General features: G+C 49.5%; 1 protein-coding gene and 1 long non-coding RNA gene across 4 annotated transcripts in view; one reads left to right on the top strand and one right to left on the bottom strand.

The window, feature by feature from the left end:
• The window catches only part of PRICKLE2 (prickle planar cell polarity protein 2), an 89,165-nt gene that overhangs the window by 3,401 nt on the left and 62,531 nt on the right, over positions 1 to 23,233 (bottom strand). For all 3 annotated transcript variants that reach the window (XM_010718673.3, XM_010718672.3, XM_010718671.3), the window contains exons 3-7: positions 14,641 to 14,754; positions 13,251 to 13,388; positions 12,303 to 12,506; positions 10,690 to 10,876; positions 7,617 to 8,471 (exon numbers count right to left, since the gene is read on the bottom strand). In XM_010718673.3, coding sequence (XP_010716975.1) covers positions 7,617 to 8,471; positions 10,690 to 10,876; positions 12,303 to 12,506; positions 13,251 to 13,388; positions 14,641 to 14,754 — 1,498 coding nt within the window. The remainder of the gene's footprint in view (positions 1 to 7,616; positions 8,472 to 10,689; positions 10,877 to 12,302; positions 12,507 to 13,250; positions 13,389 to 14,640; positions 14,755 to 23,233) is intronic.
• LOC104913191 lies at positions 15,010 to 21,706 on the top strand. The gene is made up of 3 exons (XR_795186.3): positions 15,010 to 15,352; positions 19,108 to 19,214; positions 21,418 to 21,706. It is a non-coding gene; the product is annotated as an uncharacterized LOC104913191 (long non-coding RNA).

The raw sequence follows: 23,233 nt of genomic DNA on the forward strand, positions 1-23,233 counted from the left end.
CATCACAATCTCCCTGTGCAGACCAAACTGGGAGTGCTGTGCACCATCAGCAGGATTTTCAGCATGACGCACACCCCTTATGCAATCACCAAGAATTTATGACTTTGTAAATTAATTAGAAAACCCAACAACCCAACCCTCAATTCAAGAATAAACTTTTTTTTTTTTTTCCTTAACAAAAGCTGCTTGCATTTCATCAAGAGCTCAGCTCCTTTGGCATTAGCCATTGCAAGCCAAAAATGAGTGAGAACAAGGGCTGCTGTCACTAACCCTGCTTACAATCCACTTCAGTGCATCTTTGGGACTTGGCAGCAAGATCAGGCTGCCCAAAGTAGCTGTGAGTGCCCCATCCCTAGAAGTGCTCAAGGCTGGGCTGGATGGGCCCTGAACTGCTTGAACTGGTGGGGGGCAACCAGCCTACAGCACGGGGTTGAAACGGGATAGTTTTTAAGATCCCTTCTAACCCAAGCCATTCTATGATTCTAAGATACTGCAAAAATGAGCAAGGTTTTCCAAAACTTCCCAACCCAACTAAATGAAGGCAATCCCTGAATACTGCGGGAACAGGGAGAGGCAGAGCTTAGAAAAGCAAAGCTGTGTTTTGTTCAAGAAAGATGCACTTCACACCAGGTCAGTGCCTCTCAGGCGGGTTAGCCTAACCCTGCTGACTTCTGCAGCAGCCCCCCACCCTCCTCTGTTTGGAAGCAGCCCCACACGATGCTTCCCATCCTCGCTACTGCCTTGCGGCAACGTCTGGCTTACAGCACTGGAGTTGCTGCTGCTTTGGTCCTGGTTACGCTGGGATCACATTGTGCACTTCACCCAAGTCCCCTCTGTGTGAGCACCCTCACAATATGAGCAGAAGCCTCTTGCATGGGCAGTGATGATCCAAGCATGAATCACGGCTGCCGCCAGCTGAACTCTGCCTCAATCGGCTGTGTCAGACAATAGCTGATGCCAAAGAAAACGAACCCATGGTGACATCCATGCAACTCTTTGTTAAAGAAGCAGCAAAGCTCTGTAATGAGAAAGAACGATACAGTGCTTTGCAGGATACATTTTGGCAGCATCACTTGCAAGGGCCTCCCCACGTCTGACACAGCACCTGTGTTCTCAGCTCCTGCAGGGCTGCACACAGTGAGAATAGCTGGGAGCATGTGGGGACAGGCTACCGAGGCACGGGGAGAGCAGAGCATCAGTGGGAACCCTGCATACAGGAAAGGACTCAGTGATGCTCAGGCTGAGATACAGCACAAGGTTTAATCAGTGATTATTAGGTCCAGGGGATGTTTTTGGCTGTTGATCTGAATAGCATGGATATAATTAAGCACACGCACTATAATATCTCACATTGCTAGGAAAGCATTGACTGCAGCAAGGCTGAATGCTGAGCTGGCTTTGGAGGGAGCACAGCCCTGCCATGCAGAGTGGGAACACCACAGAGCTGCAAGTTGGAGATTACAGAATCCTCTCCCTCTCCTGCGAGCCAAAGCCTCAGCAATGCACAGCAAGAGCCTTCCAGCCTGGGTGCAGGGAGCTCAGGGACAGCAGTAACAGTTTGTATAAAAATGTCATCTAGAAAGCATGACCTAGGAATAAAGTTTAAAAGAGCAGGGGTTGTTTAGATTACAGAAGAGAAGGCTGAAGGGGATGTAACAGCCTTCAATATGCTGAAAAAATGCTTGCAGAGAGGAGGGGAATGCATTATTCTCCAGGTTTGCTGAACTGCGAGGAGAATTTCAGCAATAAAAGTGGTTAGAAGGCTGCAAAATGAGATACTGCAGGGAAACAGAGCTGCTCAGCACGGATGGCTGCCGCTGCTTCTCAGAGCCTTGGGGAAACTGCTGTGGTCCTGCACTGCCCCTCCCCTCCTATGGCCACCGAGCCTGTAGCAAGGCCCAAGCTCCTCGAGTTACCTGCACTTATTTACAGCTGCTGCTGCTCCCTCTTAATGACGTGTTTCATCTGGGAACACAGCTAATATCCCAACTGAGCCCTGACCTGGCAAAAAGGGAGTGCGAAGGGGAGACTCTGCCACGCACTGAGTATCTTCTAATAGGAAACCTGAGAATCTGTTGCACAGGGCTACGCTGGAGCCTTGCTCCAGCCCGGGGCTAAAATCACTGCCCCTTTGCAAGGGCACAAACCTTGGGGTGACACAAACCTAGAGATGGCTCCCATGGTGCTTTCCTTCTGCAAAGTCATGCTTGCAGTCCCACCGGTACATGCAATGAATGCACCTCATGGGGCTTTGGATGCAAAAATCCTAAATGTTATTGAGCTTCTCCTTGCCACGCACTACACCCCGAAGCTGCAGTTCTGCACGAGGACACAGTGGTTATTTGGCTGCCACTCGCTGCTGTGTGCACTGAAGCCATGGAAACAAGTGTGCTTCGGATGAACACAAGTGAAAGCTGCACCTCATCTGTGGGCACTCGAGCTGGCTGCAGCACTGAGAGCACAGAGCAGGCTTCTGGTTAGGAATAAGCAGGATGAGCCCCTCTGACAGCCATTCCCCACCCAATAGCAAAAGCTTTGTCAATCCTATATAAGGGTTCCAAGGAAAATAACAGCAGAAGAAGCAAACCAACAGCACAAAGTCCGAAGAGCTGATATTCCCTGCATGCATCACCTCTAAAACCTTGCCACAACAAAGCTCTTCAGCACACTTCAATTTCCCTGACTGCACTATGTGTACTTTGCTAAACCAGGGCTGCAGGTTGCATTAATTATGGATTATTAAAACACTGAGCAAATGACAGCAGAGGGGCTGCAGTGAGCACGTAGGCTTGGTGTGAGGCTGCAAATGAGGCACCCAGGAGGAGAAGCAGCTCTCAGTCCCCATTCCATTAAACTCCCTGTGAAGCTTGGCTAACACCGGCAAGGCATCACTGCAGCCCATGTCCCACAGCAGGCACAGAGTTGTCTGCCTCGCCCCAACAGGGGAATGCACAACTTAGCATACTGCAAACAAACAGGGCTGTACTGCCTCACTCTCCTCGCCTTCACATTCACCAGAGTGCAGGCAATCACTACTTGGCACCCCATAGAGGTGCCCAGCAGGGACACAGCCACGCAGGATAGAACCATGTGCCATCTCCCATTCCCCCGTGTCAGAGCTCAGTCTCTCCCACAGCACAGGGCGGGCACGTCCTCCCCGCCCCTGAAACATGATTTATTTTCAGTTCAACTCCAAGAACTAAAAAGGAACTTAAGGACAAACAGCCTTCCCAGGGATTTGTTTATAACTCAGCCTCGCTTCACTCCTGACCGACCTTGGGGTGTGCAGAAATAAAGCAGAGCCATTATATAACTGAAAGGCACAGAAAGTAAACAGGCTGTGAGGGGAAGGCCAGGTGCCCTGCAAGTTTGGGAATCCTGTCCAGCCCCCTCTGTCTGACTCACTAAGAGAAGACCTTAGGTGGCCATCTCCAGCCAGGTTTCTCCACATCACTTGTGAAACCAGGACATCATTCCTCTGTTCCCAGCAAGGATCTCCCACAACATTCCCAGGATGATGTTTTTGTTGGAAGAGTCACAGTGAGCACGCTTGCAGCTGCTTCTTTTGGAAATCTGCACAGACAAGACCCCACAAACAACTAACATCCTCTTCTGAAGGGTTGGGAAAGCAACAATGAAGCCAAAGGGCACCACCAGCTCCTGCACTGTCCTCAAATATAAGACAGAAAGGGACAGACTCTTTAGTAGGGTTCTGTTGTGATAGGACAAGAGGGAAATGGCTCTAAACTAAAAGAGAGGAGATTTACATCAGATATAAGGAAAAAGTTGATCAGGATAAGGGTAGTGAGATGCTGGCACAGGTAGCGCAGAGAGGTGGTGGATGCCCAACACCTAGAGACACGCAAGGTCAGGCTGGATGGGCTCTGAGCACCTGATGGAGCTGTAGGTGTCCCTGTGTGTTGCAGAGGGGTTGGACCAGATGGCCTTTAAAGGTCCCTTTCAACTCAAATGATTCTGTGATTCAGCTGGCCATGGGGACAGGGATGCAGAGGGCCTGATGTGCTAGTGCTGCCTTCTCTCTTCTTTCTCTGGTCTTTACTCCATGTGTCCCTGCAGGTCCATGTGCAGAGCAGAAGACATGAAGCTGTACAGAAGCATGCCAAACCTCATGACACTCAATGACAAAATGCCAGAGAACGGGAGAAGAAATGTTCCTGGCACTTATACAGTACTTCAGCACTGACCCATCTTCTCATGCTGGGCACATCCTTCTCGAGCTGAGCAGGGAGAAAAACAAAGCACAGAATGAAACACAGGGAGCTCTGGACATCTCCTTGCAGTGGGGCACGGGGATAGAATCAGTCCTTGGACCCTGCTCCTCCTGAACTACATCCCCAGCAGTATTTGGGATGAGGTCAGGAGCTGCTCCCAAGCTCTCGCTGCAGGAGCTGCTGAGCCACTGTATACTTTCTTGGAAATCACATTTCTGCCCTGAGAAACAGCTTTTTTCCCCTTTTAGTCTCAGCTTTCAGCCTCTCCTACACAGAGGAGCAGGGGCTGTGCCATGCGGTGACACAGCGCAGTGTCGCAGAGACAAGCACTCATTCATTTTCTCACAGCCATACATTTTCTCCCTGCTTTCTGGCCAGATCACAGTTGCTGTTTAGTCCTAAGAAACTAAACTGTTTGGGGCCTCTGGGCATCTTGTAACAGAGAAGATAACAGAGACGTGTGCCATACATGCGCAGTCACACTGCACTCTGCATCAGCACCAGTTAACATATTTTTTCCTGGATTTATGCCTGTGACAGATGAGAGGAGGAAACGAATCTCATCTGTTACCCGCACACAAACGCATTTTCTCAATACTTCCAATCTCTGTCTCCTTTTGCAGATGACAGTGTCACCACTCAGGGCAGCTTCCCCTTCAAGCATTCATGCTCTCTGCAGGCTGCACACAAAGAGGCTGTCACCACAGAGAAACATTTAGCCTGCAGGTACTTCCTTAAGTGGGCTATTTGACCAGCTGGGATTTTGTGGAAATGGCTTTGGAATCATCAGAGAACAGCTCTTGGTGTCTGATTCAGCTGCTAGGCACACACGGGGCTTGCAAAACCTTTTTAGAGGGCAATGCAACAAGCAGAGTCTGGCTGCAGGAGGTTCCTAGGACTTGAGTTAACTCCTCTGTCCATAGGAAAGGAAGCACTGTTGCACACCCGTGTTGCTGCCTGCTCTTACTGACATCTCAGCTAATTATTAGTTAAGATGTAACTGAAACATTACAGCAAAATCTGCTGCCAGGGAGGAACCACTCCGCTTTTAATATGTGCTCTGCAGGTCAGGGACTGTTTGCCCTTCAGCTCTCCATAAAAAAAAGAATGTTTTCAGCAACACCATAAAATATCAGATGGACTCAGTACTCATTATTTCAGCTATAAGGTGAAGCAACCATGCAGAGTTGGTAACTCAAAGGAACCTGGGCAGGAGGGGAGCAGTGGAGCAGCTGAGGTGTGCTCTGCAAGGGTCTGCAAACACGAGGAGCTACTGGCAGAGCCCATGTTCTTTTTTAGCATGATTTACAGGATGTGCATGGGGAAAAGCAAGCAGTGCAGCAGCCTGGTTTGTATTTGCATAATATGTGCCATGGAACTTGCTTTGAGGGGACAAGGAAAGGCAGCGACTGTGCCCTGTCACCAAATTTCAGCTTTGCACGTGGGTTCAAAATCACAGACCTTGGCCAGGTCACCGAGTTTGTCCTCCAAACATTACCAATGAAATGGGATAATTCTGCCTTTGTTCCTGGTGCTCCCTGCCAGCAGCACAGCGCTGGGAGCTGCCTGTCATTAGCCCAGTGCCCCTGCAAAGCTGAGCCAGGTCCCAGAGCAAAGGAGATTATTACATCTCACACATTAATAAAAATGTTATCACCTCCCTCTTCAGAGGTACTGCTTACATGCGTTACAAGCCCCATCATGCTGAGCTACTTCCCCGAAAAGCAGGAAAGAAGCAAATCATTGTGCAGGCACTGTCTGCAAGGAGACACGCTGCAGCTACATGAGGGAAGATGCCGCTGGGAGATCTCCCTCCCAGCATTTCTAAAGGGGTTTCTAAAATGAAATCCATAATGAGTTTTCACTCTAATATGAAAGATTTGCCACGTTTTTTGTCTCTTGACCCATATCCCAGAAACCCTGTTACACTTCAGTTCCAAAGGAGGAAACTTCAATATTAAGACATTGCTCATAGGAACTCGGTGTTGCTCAAGAGTATTTGTACTGGGGTTTGCACAAGAGGAGTTTTCAGGAACAGGAGTGGTTTTTGAAACACGGGGCTTTGCTTTGTGGAGCAGTCCCAGCACCCTCTGCATTTCACATCTTGCTTCTTTCTGTGCCTGTCTGAGGCTGTGTGAGCAAAGCCTGCTCCAGCTCATCACTGTGCTCCCCCTGTGCTCTCGCATTTGCTGGTTAGGGAGATTCTGGCTGAAAACAGATCATTTCACGTCTTGGCGTGGGGCTGGAAACTACCTTAAAAAAAAACACTCTGAAACCCATCAACAAGGAGAGGAGGCACAGGCGTATCAAAGGAAACCTGCCTGGCTGGGCTGGGAGAACATTGAGCTGGGATTCAGCGGCACATCCCCAGGTGGGGACCCCTCGAGATCAGGCACCAGGCAGCATCCAAGCTGCTCGTGGATGGGGATAGCGGGAGAAGAACTTCATTTCACAGACGTAGGATGAGCCCAGATCCAAACAATGCTTGGTAAGATGGGAACAGGCTGGGGGAAGAAAGAGCAAGGCAGCATCTCCGGAAAGCAAAGCAGGCTTGGTGTTTTCTTTACCCAGAAGTTTTCAGTGCAGGGACTTTGAAACAATTGGTAGCTGTGTCAAATGAGCATGGCTGAGATGAGAGCTGTCATGCAGGGCTGCAACCTAAACTAGTGCTTATCTCCATGCTGCTACACCAAAAAGCAAAACCCAATGCATCTGCAGTGAGATGACAAACTTGGATGCAGTTGGGACAAAACTGCAAGAAAGGGGAAGGAATTTGCCCTAACTAGCCACAAGCTCCACAGCTGCACATTGTGTAAAAGAGGTTAACTGTGATTGTTTCAAAGCATTTAAAAATATTTCTAGCCCACAACAGCAGCTGACAACAGTCCTCAAAGTGCTGAATGCTGGAATCTGTCTCTGCTTTAGCAGTTGGCCTTGATTTTTTCTCCCTTATGCACAAAGGAGAGGATTAAAGAGCTTGAAAACATTTGTTTCGAGCTATGTGGAAAGGCCAACCATTTACAAAGCACTGCATTTGCTAAATGGGCAGATCAAGTGAGACGGGGCTGCCAGGCACACGAGGGACCAGGCAGGCAGCCGGTGGCCCCCAGCCATATCCCTTGGTACCCCCCCTGCCCTAGTGCCAGCACGTCTGGTGGCAGGAAGGAGAGAGCTAGAAGCACCCTACTGCCCCCTGCATTAATTATAACACGTTATAATGAGCCCAGCTCATGTATCCCAGCCCAGGGTGACCATGTGCTCTGTGGATCCGGAATCTGTTTCAATAGGAGGAAATGCTGGAAGACTCCTGCCACAGTGACCCTGTACATGGAGCCTTGCTGAGCACCAGGGCCGTGTCACATGCAGAGGGAAGCTATGACATACCTGTGGCATTAGAAAGAGCCAGGGACTCCATGGAGCCACGGGGAGTCTGCTCGGTGGGCGTCAGGTCCTCTGTGAACTTCAAGGTGTTGATGGGGTGCCGCGTACGGCACTGCGGCGTGGGCATCCCGCCTTCCTCTTCCTCTTCGTACTTGGGAACTTTGAGGCTTCCCCGGGTCTCGGGGAAGCTCTGGTTGGACATGTCGCTGTAGCTCTCCTGAGAGCGAAGCCTCCCCGAGTAGTAGTCCTCTCTGCAGTCCTGGATGAAGCTGCCTCCGTGCCCCTTCATGGCCAGCGAGGAGCTCCTTTTTGGGTTGCTGAAATGCTTAGCCCATAAATCTGGCTGCGAGCCTGGGACCTGGCTGGGGTTATAGGAAGTCCTGATATTGCATTGGCTGAGAAGCTGGAGAGGGCTTTGGGCCTGCCCCTGCTCCATTTTACTCCCGTAGTGGTAGAGCTCATCCCTGCTCCTCCATACGTGCTCCCGGTTGAGGCTCGGCGTCTGGCTGGCCAGGCTCAGCAGGTCCATCTGCAGTGAGAGCGGATCCACGTCAGTGGAGAGGCGGTTGGAGGTGACCTGCAGCTGGCTCAGTGCCGCCTCCTCCGCCTTGCCCTTGTTCTTGCCGATCTTGGCACTGCGGCGGGACTCCTTGGCCCGCGCGCTCTGGAAGGCCGAGTCGGAAGAGTCGGAGCCATTGGGGTCATCGCCCACGCTGCAGGCCCGCGAGCAGAAAATCTGCCCCTGCTTGGGCAGGAAGGGCCGGCCCAGAAGGGACTTCTTGCACTGTGCACAGCAGAAGCAGGTCTCGGTGGCGTGCCAGTGCTGCCCGTCATATGTCATCTGGCCCTGGTCGATACCTGGGGAGAACCATGCACAGAGTTAGGCCATCCGATGGATGCTCATTGCTTCCTGCACTACACCCCATGTGCCCACTGCTTGGCCACCCTGTGACACCTACCCGTACTCGCTCTCAAAAGCCCTTTGGTGGGGTTTCTCTGGCGTGTGAAGTTACGCCCATTCCTAATTCTTTGCAGGTTGCAGGCCTTTGCTAGGGAGTTGCTCAATGCTGGGAAAGGCAGCGGAGGCGAGCCTCAAGCTATTTCACATTAAATGGGGATATTTCCGATCATAAAGCAGAGGAATGCAAGAAGTTCTCCATAAAGTCCTTGAAGCCAAAGCAATAATATGCTGCCTATTTAAAAACCAAAAAGCGTCCAACCAAACCGTAAAGAAGGATCTGTAAGTACGTAACAGAACAGATCTCATCCCTGCCCCTCGCTGCTCCGGTCCTGACTGCCTTCCCAGATTGACTTTATTCTGGCTGCTGGGGCCCCTTTTCCAAAAGGCAGACAGAGCCTGCTCCAGGGATTTAAGTGTATCCCCGTGCTTCCCCCCTCAGCCAAACTTTTTCCTGCCAAGCCTCTTGGGATAAGTAATGGAATGAACACAAAGAGCCTGTCCCCAGCCAGTGACACCCCAGGCTAGTTGCAAGCGTCGGCCAGAGCCGCTGCAGCACGTGCCTGCTACAGACATCAGAACTGTGAGCAGAGCTCCCAAGGCTTCAATTACAGCATTTATTTGCTGTTTGAGCTGCCATTCTGGGCAAAAGCCTCTGTTACCTGAGAAACTGCCGCACAGGGTGCAGGCAGGCTGAGCTGTGGGGAGCCTTGCTGCACGTGTGCACAGCCCTGCTTGCACGCACACTGCAGCCCCTGCTCGCATACATGCAACAGCCCTGCCACTGGAAGTGCCTGATGCCACTGGTTGACTTACAAATGAACTATATGTTCACAATCCCTTCTATTCCAAATTAAACTTGCTTTAGTTGTTTTTTCTGCCCCTCATAATGAGCAAAATGCTTTTATATAGTGGCTAAAGTGCCCTTGCAGACAAAAGAGAGAAAAGACAGCAGGTGGGATTTCATCAGCTTCTTTTCCAATGATCCATAACCATCTTGCAGAGACAGGGGCACAGTTTCCCTGTTCAGCAGCTCTGCCATACAACCCAGTCCCTCTAAGTCTCAAGTAGATGCCCGATTCCAATTTCTGCAGCTGCTAAGCACATTTAACAACTACCAGGAGCAAGTTGCAGCAAAATGACTGTAGCCATTCTTTGCTAGAAATGTGCAGATACACAGCAAAACGGGAACTGGAGCGAAAACCTGGCAGTGAGCAGGCTCAGTGCCAAATCCCTGCACCAGCCTTGGCCAAAGTGCCCGTACCAGGTGATCAGCCATTGTGTTTACCTGTTACAGGCACCTCTCTTCTAGTGAGGCCTGGCAAAATGAAATCCCAGCTGCCATGGGGAAGGGGATGCAATGGCTGGTTAGCCGAGCTCAGTCTATGCAGGGCTCCGTAGCAAAGAATTGACAGCAGATGGGTAAAGCACAAGGGAAGGGACTGTGAGAGGCACAACAGCTGCTTCTGCACTGTTCTGCAGCTGAGCTTTCAGAAAAGATGTGCTATAGGATGCAGCAAACACATCTTCCAAGTGCTTTGTTGAAGCCTCGTGTCTTCCCCTGTGCCATCTGCCCAGTGCACAAGAGCAAAATGTTTTTTTTTCTCCCTCCAGCCTGTGAATGATCGGAACGCTGCACTGGCACGTGAGTTCACCTCCACGGACAGACAAAGACTGCCTGTGTGCCATGCGTGCAACCGCATGCAAATGCTCAGCCAAAGGGCAAAGCAAGCCATGCAGCCCTGCAGTGAGGAAAGAGCCAGGCTCGGTGAAAAGCACACCCCACGCCAGCCCATCTTCCTGCTCCAAAAAGGCAGGTTGACTCTGATGCATTATTTTTTTCTGTCTGAGAACATCTGTCTGCAGGTTAATTATAAAAAGGCAAACAGAAACAATCATGATGCCTAATAAGCAACCATCTTTTGCATCAGTAGCTCATTAACTCCTGTGCAAGTCTTCAGCTAGCTGAGCTGGGAGGAAGCTGAGATTCAAAGAGATCGTCTGCTTACAGGAAAATGAGCTTTAAAAGAACAATGTGTGCATTAAATTCTGCTGGAGAAAGCTCTCCCTAATTACTCCTAGGACTGCTCTGCCATGGACAGGAAGGAGCACACGTACCGATGTGCTGGGCGCAGGTGTCGCAGTACTCAGCATAGAGGGACTCGAAGCAGCTGCAGCAATAGGGCCGCCCATCCTTCATGATGTACCTCTGCCCCCCCAGCACAGTCTCACACTCGAAGCAGCAGAAGTGCTTCATGTGCCAGTGCCGCCCTTCGGCCTCGGTGCATTCGTCAGCAAAAATGATCTGGGGGAAGAAAAGCAGTGATGGAGCACAGTCAGTCAGAGAGGGGACCCAGGATGTGGTCTTTGTGTCTCTTTTGCTCACACAACCTCTGAATTTCACAGCTAAACCCTCAGCCTCACACCCTGTTAAAATGCAAATGGGTGCACGGACCAGAAAGCGTTAATGTCCAGCTTGCAGTAATGGGTCCTGAGGGTGCTCGTAAGCACATCCATCAGCAGAAGGGGTCGATGAGGGTAATAAACACTCTTATATACAACCCATCGATCTGGGGGACTTTTGAAGAAATGAACAGCCACTTATTAAAACACATCTACCCGTCTCTGAAACAGGGACCTGACTACAAAGGATGACTGAAAGCACAATGAAAACTGGCAGGTCTCTGGAGGGGAAACAGAGCTGACTCCTCACCATCACCCCCACCCTGCCGCCACCTGCTTGCACTGACAGCTTTCCTCTTTCTGAGTTTCCTTGTCACAGTCAGTGCTGGATGCTCCAGCGAAAGAAGCGTGTGCGAAAGAAGCTGAATGAAAGCCTAGCATGAGAATTTGCAAGGATAAAAAGTACAAGAAAAGAAATTACCCAGCCTAAACCACGAGGAAACTGGGCCAGTTGCATGGTTAGGAGTTGTTTTTTCACTGGTAGCATTACAAATTTAATTGGATACATACGTCAATGTTCTTCATATTTCAAGCACATATAGCCCTGGATTTTTGCTATTATACGCTTGCATAGATGGGACTTGGTATTTTATAGTACATATGGTTTTCCACACTATGGTTTTCTTAACTTTAGAAGCCAGAACAATTTCCTTCACCAGCCTTTTAAACAGAGATTGACACTTGAAAAATGTTCAGAGTCAACTCTGCACGGTTTTCTACGTTTGTTTTGTATTCCATTTGTTCAGCTTCCTGCATCCCTTTAATCTCCTCTCTGCAAGCCTGTTTTGGCTCGGCGTACGCTCAAATACTACTGCTTGTAAGAAACACAACACTCATCCCACCAGAGGCTTCCTCCGGGGGAAGAGAGGAGAAGGAAGGAAGGGCACACACAACCAGGCTGAAATTACAAAGCATGGGTGGGTGTGTTGTTACTGGAAATGCTTTGGGTAGATTTCAACACAAAATCCCACAGGATGCCAAATGGAAACCCTACGAAAAGCTTGCAAGGCGAAGCCAAAGCATCATACTTTGCATCCGTTCCTACTGTACACAGAGAGGAAATACCTTCTCATGCATCTGTGCTGGGGTGCATCTTTTTGGTGATACCCCTTCAGTCTAACTCTTGGATTCCAAATTCAAATGACTGCTTATTTTGCTTTATTCTTATGAGTCACTCAGGAACAACAACAACAAAAAAACCTCATGCTATAGAAAAACAGGGTACAGAGGTGGGCAGTGGGGGTTTCATGGGGTTTGTGGACTCTTACCTCATCGCATGCTGCACACCGAGGCTTGAGGCACTCGGCATGGTGCCTGCCACAGTAAATCTTGCCATCCTGGTAGAAGTAGATCAGATCGACCAGCAGTTCATTGCAGACGCTGCAGATGAAGCAAGGAGGGTGCCAGCAAACGCCGTGCCCAGCTCGCGAGGCAAAGACGGCGATATCCCCTCCATTGATCTGCCCACCGCACTGTTAGAAAAGCCAACATGATACATGAGACCAGTGAGTCCATCTCTAACAAGATGCTTTTGCAAAGGTGGCAGAAAGTGGTAATTCACTGTTCGAGAATCCCCTTCCTGCTGCCTCTCCAAGAATCTCAGCAGCTTTTTGGATTCCATCTTGGTTCCACTTCTGCCTTGCTGGTGTCTCATTGCGGTAATGACAGCCCAATGGGCACTCATTGTGATGGTGACCCGACTGCTTGCTGCAATAATTTCTCAAATACTGCGTTCAGTTTTAGACCCCTTACTATAGGAAAGCCATAGAGGCACTGGAGTATGTCCAAAGGAGAGCAATGAAGCTGTGAAATGTTTGGAACACAAGACTTATGGGAAGCAGCTGAAAGAACTGGGATTGTTTAGTCTGGAGAAAGGGAGGTTTAGGTTGGACATTAGGAAAAAGTTCTTCTAGAAAAGAGTGGTGATGCATTGGCACAGGCTGCCCAGGGAGGTGGTGGAGTCACTGTTTCTAGAGGTGTTCAAGAATTGTGAAGATGTGTCACTGTGGATGTAGTTAGTGGGCACAGCAGAGGTAAGCCAATGGTTGGAGTGGATTATCTTAGAGGTCTTTTAGAAGCTCAGTGATTCTATGATTCTGTCCCCAGGATCCCAGCAGCTTTCCCTCCACAAGCTTTGGGATTAGTGACTGCTCTAGTGTCCAATATCCATGGGGTGCTCATGGCATGCTCCCACCACTCTGTTGCCTGCTACCCACCTGCTCGCAGATGGCTCCTGTCATGGTCACAGGGAATGGTCGGACATTTCCTCTCCCTAAGTTTTCCCTCTTCCTTTGATTGCTGAAGAGCTTGAGCTCCCTCTTCTCCTCCTCATCCAATGAATTGCAGTAACGGACCTAGAAAACAGAAGCAATGCTCGGTGATCTGAGCCATAATCCCATAGGCTCTGCGAAGATCACTAAAGGAATCCAGGAAAACATACAGCCACCTCCATAGGTGTAACTTCAGCGGAAATTCAAACCCTTCCCAGTCACCATTTCAATGATGCATAAATGAAAAACAACTGAAAATGGACGACCAGGCCTACTTCTTCCACCAGCCACATTATGGCAGAGACATTACAGCAGCATCCAAGCGTTTTGTTGGTGTTTCTCAAGCACGGCCCACTTTCCCTGTCTAAACAATGGAGTTCCAGCTATTTGGGAACTCCAACAGTTATTTCTCAACACTTCAAGAGGAGCAAAACCAAACATGAGTGGGAACTGGATGCAAAATGCTCAGGGAAGTAACAAGGAAACAACACTTGCTCGTGATTCCAGCCTGCAGCAGCTTTGCTTTGCTGTGCATTTATCCCAGCGTTTTCCAGCTGTGGGTTTCTGACATTGCCAGAGGAGGCAGGAGGGGAGGTTTGGGCCCGAGGGTCTATGCGAAGCCCCTGCGTTATGCCGGCAGTGCCACGCTGCTCTGGTGGCATCCAGCCACGCATGGGCAAACTCGTGAATTCCTGACCTAGATGAGACAAAGTACCAACTTGTCTTTTCCAGTGCAGCTTCTTCAAAAGGAGCACAAAAATCTTTTTTTGTTGTTGACAAAGGGAAATTTTGCGGGCTAGCAGCAGCCAATGTTCTTCCTGATAAAAAAACACGTCAGAGATCAGACCCTTTCTGCTGCCTCACACGTCTTTCCAGCAAGATGCAGCAAGGTGTGCTTGCTCTGCAGGTGTTGACTCAAACCCCGGCCTCCCAGGCTCACAGCTCATGAGCAAAACACCTCACCAACTTGGTACGCATCAAGGTGAGCTGGAAGGAGCGCCTGGGAAAGGCTTTTGTTACTTTGCATCTGGCTGAGATAAACAGAACTTAGAGCTGCTTTGAGCGTGGCTTCCAAAAGCTGAGAAAGTGCTTTTATGTCAAAGAAGCGCAGATGATTTCAAAAACAAAAACTGAGACTTTAAAAACAAACAGCTCCCAATCTCTAGCAGAATCCTAACAGGTAGCAAACAGCTCTGTTGAAACAGCAATGCTGCCAAACTCGATGGAAAATTAGAAAGGGCTGCAGAAAAAGCCACCCGCACCTCCAAAGAGAGAGACCCCTGGAAAAGCATCCCATCCCACTCCCTTCTGTCACCAACACCACGAGCTCACTCACCTCATTGTCATGAGGAGGCAGCTGGTGCAGAAGCTGCTTGATGCGAGATTTTTCCCCCGGGCTGTTGACGTAGGGCACCTTGTCTTCTGGAAGGCAACTGTAGTACTGGTGCACCTAGGGAGCAAAAACAGGCACCAGTTATTTCTGACCGAGCAGAGCAACACAGCCACGTGCTGCCTCAGTTTTGCTGCCTTTTTCTCAAAAGAGGGCTTGAGGAGGGTGGCAGCGCCTGCCGGCTTGTTACCGTTTGCTCCGTCAGCCTCCATAGCGTTAGCATGCTTGGCTGGCTGCGGGGATGTGTCGGCACCTGCCTCGGCAGGGCAGGTTACAAAGCCTGTGCCCCGACAGCCTCTGTGTTGCTGGCTATATCTCAGCCTCCACCTCCATCAAAACCCTCCGGGCCTTTTCTGCAGCAATTTGTGAAAATAAACAGCAGATAACATCTGTTGGAAGGCTTGTTTGCTGTTCTTTCCTTCTCTTTCGTCTCAGAGTATATAATTAAAACCAATTATGACAAGCGCAGCATGGTGGGGCCCGGCGTGCCCTGGTGCAGGAAGAGCCTGGTGAGGAAGCACGCCCTGAACTCTGCGCTCCGGCTGCCACACCTGGGACATGCACAGAAGGGCCGGGATGCAGCTCCCTGGCCCTGCAGCAGAACCAAAACGACCACACAGGGGTTCAGCAGCATGGGGAGAAGCAGGAGAGGGTGAAGGTAAGGAAAGCTCTTGCTGCTCGGTTGGGATCAGGAGATTCTGGATGCTGGGGCAGGACAAGGGGGATGGATGGCTCCCTTCAATCTGTGCTCGGCTGGAGAGATGCAAACTGCTTTCTGCTTTTGCCACCATGGGAAAAACTCTCCCAAGGTGTTTCCTCTGCTTTTGGGTGCTTTTTGGACACCACTGCTGGGGTGTTTTCCTCTCAGCTGCTCCATTCTTCTCCATACAAATGCTTAGATCCAACTTTCCCGTCATGGGATTTTATGACAAAGGAGCTTGTCAGCTGGTTTCCACCTGTGGTGCCGACAAGGGGGACTGCTCATGTCACCGAGCTGAGGAACACACTGTGTGCGTGCCATGTGAACCCCTGAATTTGCTTTGCTAAAGCACAGCAGGAACAGACCCAGCAGCTAGAGAAACCACCAAAGGCTGAGAAGCATTTTGTTATGTTAAAAAGGGAACAAACTCACATAGGTTATAACACTTACTTTGCATTTATAGAGCATCCTTCATCCAAGGACATCAAATCACACTGAAAAAGCATTCCTACGACACACTATATGAGGGAGCAAATATATCCACTGAAAAGCACTATTTATGGTGTAACGATGTTCTGCAAGATTCTCGAATTCATGCACCAGGTCCACAGCAGAGCTTGCAGCAGCAAACCCAGTGCTGTGTCCCTCCTGCCAAGGTCTCTGTGCAGCTGCTGGGCTCTGGCTTCTCCCTGTGGCGCTGTCCTGGGGTTCCGAGCACCACTGGCTCCCCTTGACCCACCCTCCAGGTGCATTAGCTGGGCTGCCTGGTTCCACCACGCTCAGGGTGCTCCGTTTGTTTCCTTTGTGATGAAGTTCTTTCGCCCGTTGAGTCCTTGAAGTTGGCAGCAACCAAAAATCCTTTTTTTTTTGAAGAGCCGCCAAATGACATCAAGCTGCTCTGTTCCCTGTAGCGATGAGCTGTGAGACACGCACCCTAGGTGAGAAGCAGGGATATGTGCCTTTCCCTCAGCATGGGCAGCCAGGAGCTGCCTTCCGGAGCCCAGCGTGGCACTACACGTGCGCATGGCTCCTTCCCCTGCTTCCGCTGGGAAGTTTTCCATTCAACCCCAACAAGTCTGCGGGAACCAGCTCTCATCACACCAGCAACATTGCTTGGCAGGGATGGGCAGTTTGGTTTGAAAAGCAAAGCAAAACAAATACAACAGGCTCCAACCTGTGTTCTGCTGCCTGCAATAACCCATAAGGGTTTGCTTTGGGGTCAAGGCAGTCAGCAGGATCTTCTGCATGGGTGCTTGCAGAAGGGCTGCAGAGGCAGCCGCTGGTCCTTCCCAATGGCTTTAAGTAACAAACAAGCCCCACCATGTGCAGGTGATGAGTAGAAGGCTGTCCCTTGCCCAGGAGATTGTAATTCAGGTAACACAACCTCTCATTTGTTGTCAATTTCCAGCTTCGGGCTGCCAGAGTTGGGCTGGCAAAGCCCAGCCATGAGGCAGTGATGCTTGAGAATGAAGAAAATAAAGGAAAAAGGGATTTTCAGATACATTTGGCTTTCCAAGGAGAAAGGCCTGCAGAAAACGTTAACTCACTGGAAAAGTAAAACTGCTCTGTCTGCACTTTGCTTTTGTACAAAAGGTCAGCATTTTCCATGAAAAAAAAAGCTCCTCCTCCATTCAGTTCTGGTTCAAAGCATGCACAGCCTTACAGCCACGAACCCTCTGCAGAGCCACTGCAGCCAAAGGGCTGATCCTGACCCCTGGGCATTGGTGGATGGTTATCCCCTGACTTTCCAGGCTCTGCAGCACGAGCTCCACCAAATAATTGCTTTTTTATTAAATACTTGTGCTGTATGACGCAGCAACTCAGTGTCCTGCTATTTCCCCTTGCAACAGACCTACTTTGTCCACAATTATCCTAACCAAGAAGCTCAGGAGCCACTTGAGGGACATGGCTGGATTTCCTGCTAGGCTTCCCCTCTTGCCCCTCTCCTGCAGCCTCTGCTCCCATCTCGATGGGAGAACCCCCTGAAGAATCTAAAAAACATTATGCCAAGTCACAATAAGACTTCAGTGTGGTCTGGGGGCCCCAGATGCCACCAGGGTGCAGTGGCAAAAATGTTTTCCATGCTACGTCTGGACCTCCCCAGCCATCCTCCCCATTCCATGCATTATCCTCATCTTCAAAAAGAAACTGTTCCAAGGGCCCCATATTTTAGTGAGGGCACGGATAACAACTGCTGATATGCATTTTGGAACTTAACAGCTCCTCCAACCGAAAAGAGAAAAGGGGAAGATAGAAACCAGGAGAAAGGAAAGAACACAATGTAAAATGAGGGTAGGGAAAAGCCTTTAAAGTGTAGCCAACTTTATTCAAAGGCACTGAAGAAAGTAATTACATTAGTTTACAAATGCCTTTGTGTTCTGCAGCCTTCCTAGGTTCGGGCTCTGTTTCCAGTTTAACTTTGTCAGCTGCCATCCCATCCCTGCCAAACACAGGCAGAAGCGTGGCTTCTGCTGGCGGCCCCTCAGGCTCTTCGCCAAAGGCAGAGCACCCCCAGCCCCTTTGCGGGCAAAGTCCTACACCTCCTCCAGGAAGGAAAGGTTTGCAAACAACTTGTGAGCGTATGGCATTGATGAAAGATTTCTTTGATCAAAGAAATAAAAGTAGGGGTGGAAAAGCAAGTGCTTTCAGGCAGCACGTGCTCAGGTTGCAAATGCAACACCCTTCCGCCAGGTGCACCCCAATCACAACACCCTAAGCACCCATCAGGCAGGGCTGCTCGGTGTGACCGTACTGCTGGAAGGGCCATAAAGGAGCATGAGGTGTCCTGGCATGCTGCAGCTGCAAGTGATGACTTGCAGAGCCACAACAGCTGGGCAGTAGTCCTGCTTTGCCTTCCCCAAACCAGCCCTGCCAGGGCAGGATGCATCTCATGCAACACAGTGCCCGGACATGACCCCAAAAAGGGACCATAGTTGGGTAAGCAGGAGTGTGGGAGATTTGGGAGTGTGACGAGTTTTGGCCCAAGCGGCTGCAACAAGCCCATGCTGGCCTTTTAGCAGCACGTGAGACATGGGGTGATCATAGAACCGTTGAGTTAGAAGGGACCTTCAAGGTCATCTAGTCCAACTCCCCTGCAGTGAATAAGGACACCTACAGCTCAAACAGGTGCTCAGAGCTCGTCCAGCCTGACCTTGGGTGTCTCCAAGATCTTCTACACTGAGAACTTGGAATCTACAGAGGAACGATGTTGATGCATTTGTTAGCTTTACAATTCCTGCTGGCTTCCGGTGGAAAAAGAAGGTGGAAAACAAACAAACCACATATAAATAACTTTCTCAAAGCATCTGCAACATTTTGCAAGTGCTTGCACACATACGCTCACAAAAGAGCTCTGCAGATCACAGCCAGCATGAAGCTACAAAATGGGTTCAGTTGGACCCACACCTGGCACGTCCTCCTCCTCCATAGACATCACGATACAAAGCGCTTCTTTATTCCTCAGAGCAAAACAGCCCTGGCAGCAAGACCAGGCGTCCTGGAACAAAGCAGGAGTGAGCACTGCAGGGCTGCAGCCAGGCACGTCCCAGGGCAGCAGGACACCCTGCAGGGCAACCACGGACATACCTCCCTGCTGTGCCCACGAGCAGGCTGCCCTGCAACCAGTGAGCTGCTGCCGGATGGGAGGCATTAAAGGCGTCTTGGTGTGCTTGCTTGTTGTTATTCAGAACTATCTATCTCCTCTTATAATTCAGGTACCCCCAGGGAGTGTGGACAAAACCAGTATATCCAGGGAAGATTGTGCTGGAAATTGTGCTGGAAAAGTGGCACAAACAAGGAGAGAGACACACAAAAGCATCAGGTGGGAGATCGCTCCCCAAACCCGTGTGCTGACAGCAGAGAGCATCCCCAGTGCTGGGCTGTCCTGCACCCCTGCTCCCGCAAACCTACCCCAGAATCACAAGGACAAAGGCAGGGAACAAAGAGAAACAATTCCCATAACATCTATTTGTTCTGGCACACTGTGCAGCTCTCCGTGCGCTCCCCTCTCACGGCTAATGGCAGCGCATCCGCTTGAGTGTTGCTGTTCCCTGGTTTCTTGTTGAGAATGACATCAATTTCTGTCAAGCTTTTGGAGCAGCTCTTGCTCTATAAAAGATCCTGCAGAGACATTGCTTCCTGCTGGCATTAAAGAAGAACATTTGAATCAAGGACACACATCCACAAGTTTTAGACTTGTGAAAGCACATGCCATGAGGTTTCTTTTTTGGAGCACAAAATTGAAATTGGATTAAACAGAGACAGAAACAGCGCTTTCAGAAGCGTGAAGGTGGTCTGGCTGACCCCCACACCCTCAGAGTCCCCTGGAGCACCAGCAGTTACAGCAATCATCTGCTGCATTGATTGCAGCTGATAATTCCTCTGAGTATGCCACTTAAAATGCTCTTGTATTTATAAGCTGTGGGATAGCGTGCTAGAATAATGCTGCAGTGAGTACAGGCTGTAACTGTACACTGGAATAAAGCTCCAGGACAATACACTGGGATGGCTCTGTTTTATTTTCCATTCCCTGCACTTCTCCTGCTTTTTACCTCTGTCATCCATCACACGGGTGCTTCAAATCTGAGAACCGTGCAACCCATGTCAGAACAGTGCTTTTTTGTTTCTGTGGCCAATGAAAGCAGCCAATTCCTTCCCTGATAAGACAGCTCAAGAATTGAATTGTTTTCCCACTGGCTCACAACCATCAAACCAATATCCTAGGACATAGAAAGAGAACAGAGGTCCAGATGCATGGTTGTACACTGTTTTCCTATAGCAGAGTGGGGATATATTCATGCCTCCTCCTCCAATGGTCCATTGCAGGGTGGGGGAGCAGCTCAGTTCCAGGCCATGAGCTCACGAGGTACAACTGCTCTCAGCATCAGGGTAACATTGGGAACTATTCACAGAGATCTTGTTATTCCTGGCCATAAATTATCGATGTCCCCTTGTTTGGGGGCTTAAGGCATAGGATTGCTTTGGTCTGTCTTGACTATTCCTTGCTGCACACAAGGAGTGAAACAGTTTGCTGGATTCATAGGGCTCAAGAAAGGGTGAAAAAGTAAAATGTACTCAGTCATGATCCATAGGCCCAAGTGAGGCACATGTCCTCCAGAGACAGCTGGCCCCGATAAATGACTTTCTGCTGCACTGAGGAGGTGGAAGCAGCTATTTGTAGGTAAGGTGTAAATGCATGCTTGCTGTAGGCATGTCTCCACTGTCCTTTGCTCACTTATGAACAGCAGCTGATGGAGCCTGCAGGTTCTGTAACTCAGGGCTGTGCTATAAGCCTTGCAAAAAGATTCAAGCACGGGAATCAACACTGTACATCAGCTCCTGAACAAATTCCCTATGACACTGACAGCATCACACCACACTGCAAAGCTCTTGAAGTCCCAGCCCTTGCGCCTGCTTTAGAAGAAAATGGTCTTCTGAACTTTAGCATGGCTAATTTTAGCTCAGATGAGATTTTCCTAACTTTTAAGGGATTCAGTTTGAGCAACCGTGCTGTCAGCAAGAGGGAATTAAGTTCTCACAGCACATAGAAAGGTCTTGAATGCTGGCATGTTGGAGCCATACAGAAAGCCACACCGCAGCTGAAGTCGAGGCCCATCCTTTGTTTCATTTGAGAGCTGTGCCCACAGCCAGCTGCTCCTATTATTGAGACACAATAAAGACAGGAATCCTCAAAAGCCCCTTGTATCCAGAAATTCAAGCTGGCATGTTGTAACATCTTTGGGTTTCTCCAAACCACAGGCCCAAGGAATTCAAGGCTGCGCATTCACATGTATTTACACAGCCCTTGTCTAAATATGTGAAAAACACATTACAGAAGCACTTATTCTCATGCATCTGCCTCCAGATGTGGTGTCAGCATGAGGCAGCCCAGCACTCAGGCTGCCAGCCCCAGCAGACAAGCTGGCTCCCCATCCTGTGGCACGGGATTTGGGTTTGTTCAGAATGGGTTTCTATTGCTGTCTACTCATTTCCAGACTTTCACATTTATCTCTTTATCTGTCCAGGGAACTGCAGACCAGCAGAAAGGAGTACTCTGAGCCCCGAGCTTCCGTTTCTCCTTCCATACAGCCCCACTGCTCCCATCCACAACTGCAGCTGCATCTTCCATAAGAGAAATCCACCTCCTACCACAAGACCATTTTTCATCGGGGTTCTGACGCAAGTGAGATGAGAGTTCAGTGCAACCTCACGGCCACCCTGGACAGCCAACTGCTATTGCAAGAAACCACATTTTCTGATCACCTTGTAATTTATGGAGCTCACTCTTGGGTTTTCACCCTCCGCCTTCCCTGTTGGCAGGCTGCCGCTGAGCCTTACACCTCTGATAGTTTGAATCCCCTTCCAATTTCCTGCCTGAATGCATTCAGAGCCAGTTTCTATCTGTGTTTGTATGCCAAAGTTTTTGCTTGAGTAACTGCTCTTCCTCCTATAACACACAGGGAGTGATCCAGCCCTTCGACTGGGGACACCGAACAAACCAACTCTTCTGGGCTCCTCCGCACATTAACATTTCCAGTTTCCTTCCTGTTCAAATTCTCTTTCTTGAGCATAGGCATCATTAATTTTAGCCCATTTTCCTAATGAAATTTTACCATGACTTACACAGTTGAATTTTAACATTTTTACCTCAACCCTGTGGTATAAGCTTGTTTAGAAATACATAATAGATATCACCGTTGTGCAAGGACTTTGTAGTCCTGTATGCTGATCAGACATAATACAAGGGAAAAGCTTGAGGTCTGTTCTTCAATGCAGTGTTTGGATAATGACCTGTAAACATTGGACCAATGCTCAAATAACCAACACTATTTTCACACGGTTGGCATGTAACATGGACCAGCTGACCGCTCCCAGATTAGTGTCCAGGAATCCAATGAGACCTCATATGTTTGGGCTGTTTTCCATTTAGATTATATTTAATAAATATTTTAAGCTAGGGATGGAAGGTACTCTCCAAATTCGGAATGACCTGCTGAAACTGCCAAAAACCGATGTTATGGTTGTTGGCCAACTTCCCCCCAGAAATCCTGCAAATTGCTGTGCTGAGTGAGACACGAACACTGTCTCCCAAGAACAGCAAGGTAGGAAGGCTGCTGTCCAAGTACAATAAGAGAGCTGCATTAGTCTTCCAGGGGACTACTTACCTCCCCAGCTCATATGCTGTGCGGATATTTTAATAAAGTAGAATATTGCAGAAAAAGTTGTTTCGTTTCATCTGTTTCACGTCAGAGAAATACAACAGCGAGGCAATGGAAGGCAGAGAAAATTTCACTGTCTGCAAATCTGTATTTTCACCCCAGCCTGACAGCAGTGTCCCAGCCCACAGCTGGGCCGACCACCAAAGGCTCCCAGCAGCTGCAGGCTCAGACACCAGCCTTCAGGAGGCTGCGCAGCACATTCTCTCCACACCACAACCATCACCACCACCTACAGGCACAAACCAAAATCTCATATCAGCATCCAGGTCCAACACTAGAACCCACACAGAGCTCATACAGTAAAATACAAAAACTCAAGAATATTCAGTGTCATACACTTCCTTTGGCAGGCCTTTCGCAGCCCCACTCATACGGTGAACCTGCACTTTCTCTCCCTCCAAACACTACCCCTATCCTGAACACAAACAGAAATCAGAAGCTCAGGGAGCTGCTCTCCATGCAAGGTCAGCTCCTGGCCCCATGCAGTAATTCTACAGCCACGCCTTGTTTTTGTCTTTTTAGATGCTCATTTGAGGTGCAAAATGTACCCAAGGGGCCAGCAGATGAGCTATGCTGGAACGATTTCAGTGCCTATGGCTGCTCTTCATTCCCACTGTGATTA

Source organism: Meleagris gallopavo, chromosome 14 (assembly GCF_000146605.3).
Source record: "Meleagris gallopavo isolate NT-WF06-2002-E0010 breed Aviagen turkey brand Nicholas breeding stock chromosome 14, Turkey_5.1, whole genome shotgun sequence".
Lineage (NCBI taxonomy): Eukaryota > Metazoa > Chordata > Aves > Galliformes > Phasianidae > Meleagris > Meleagris gallopavo.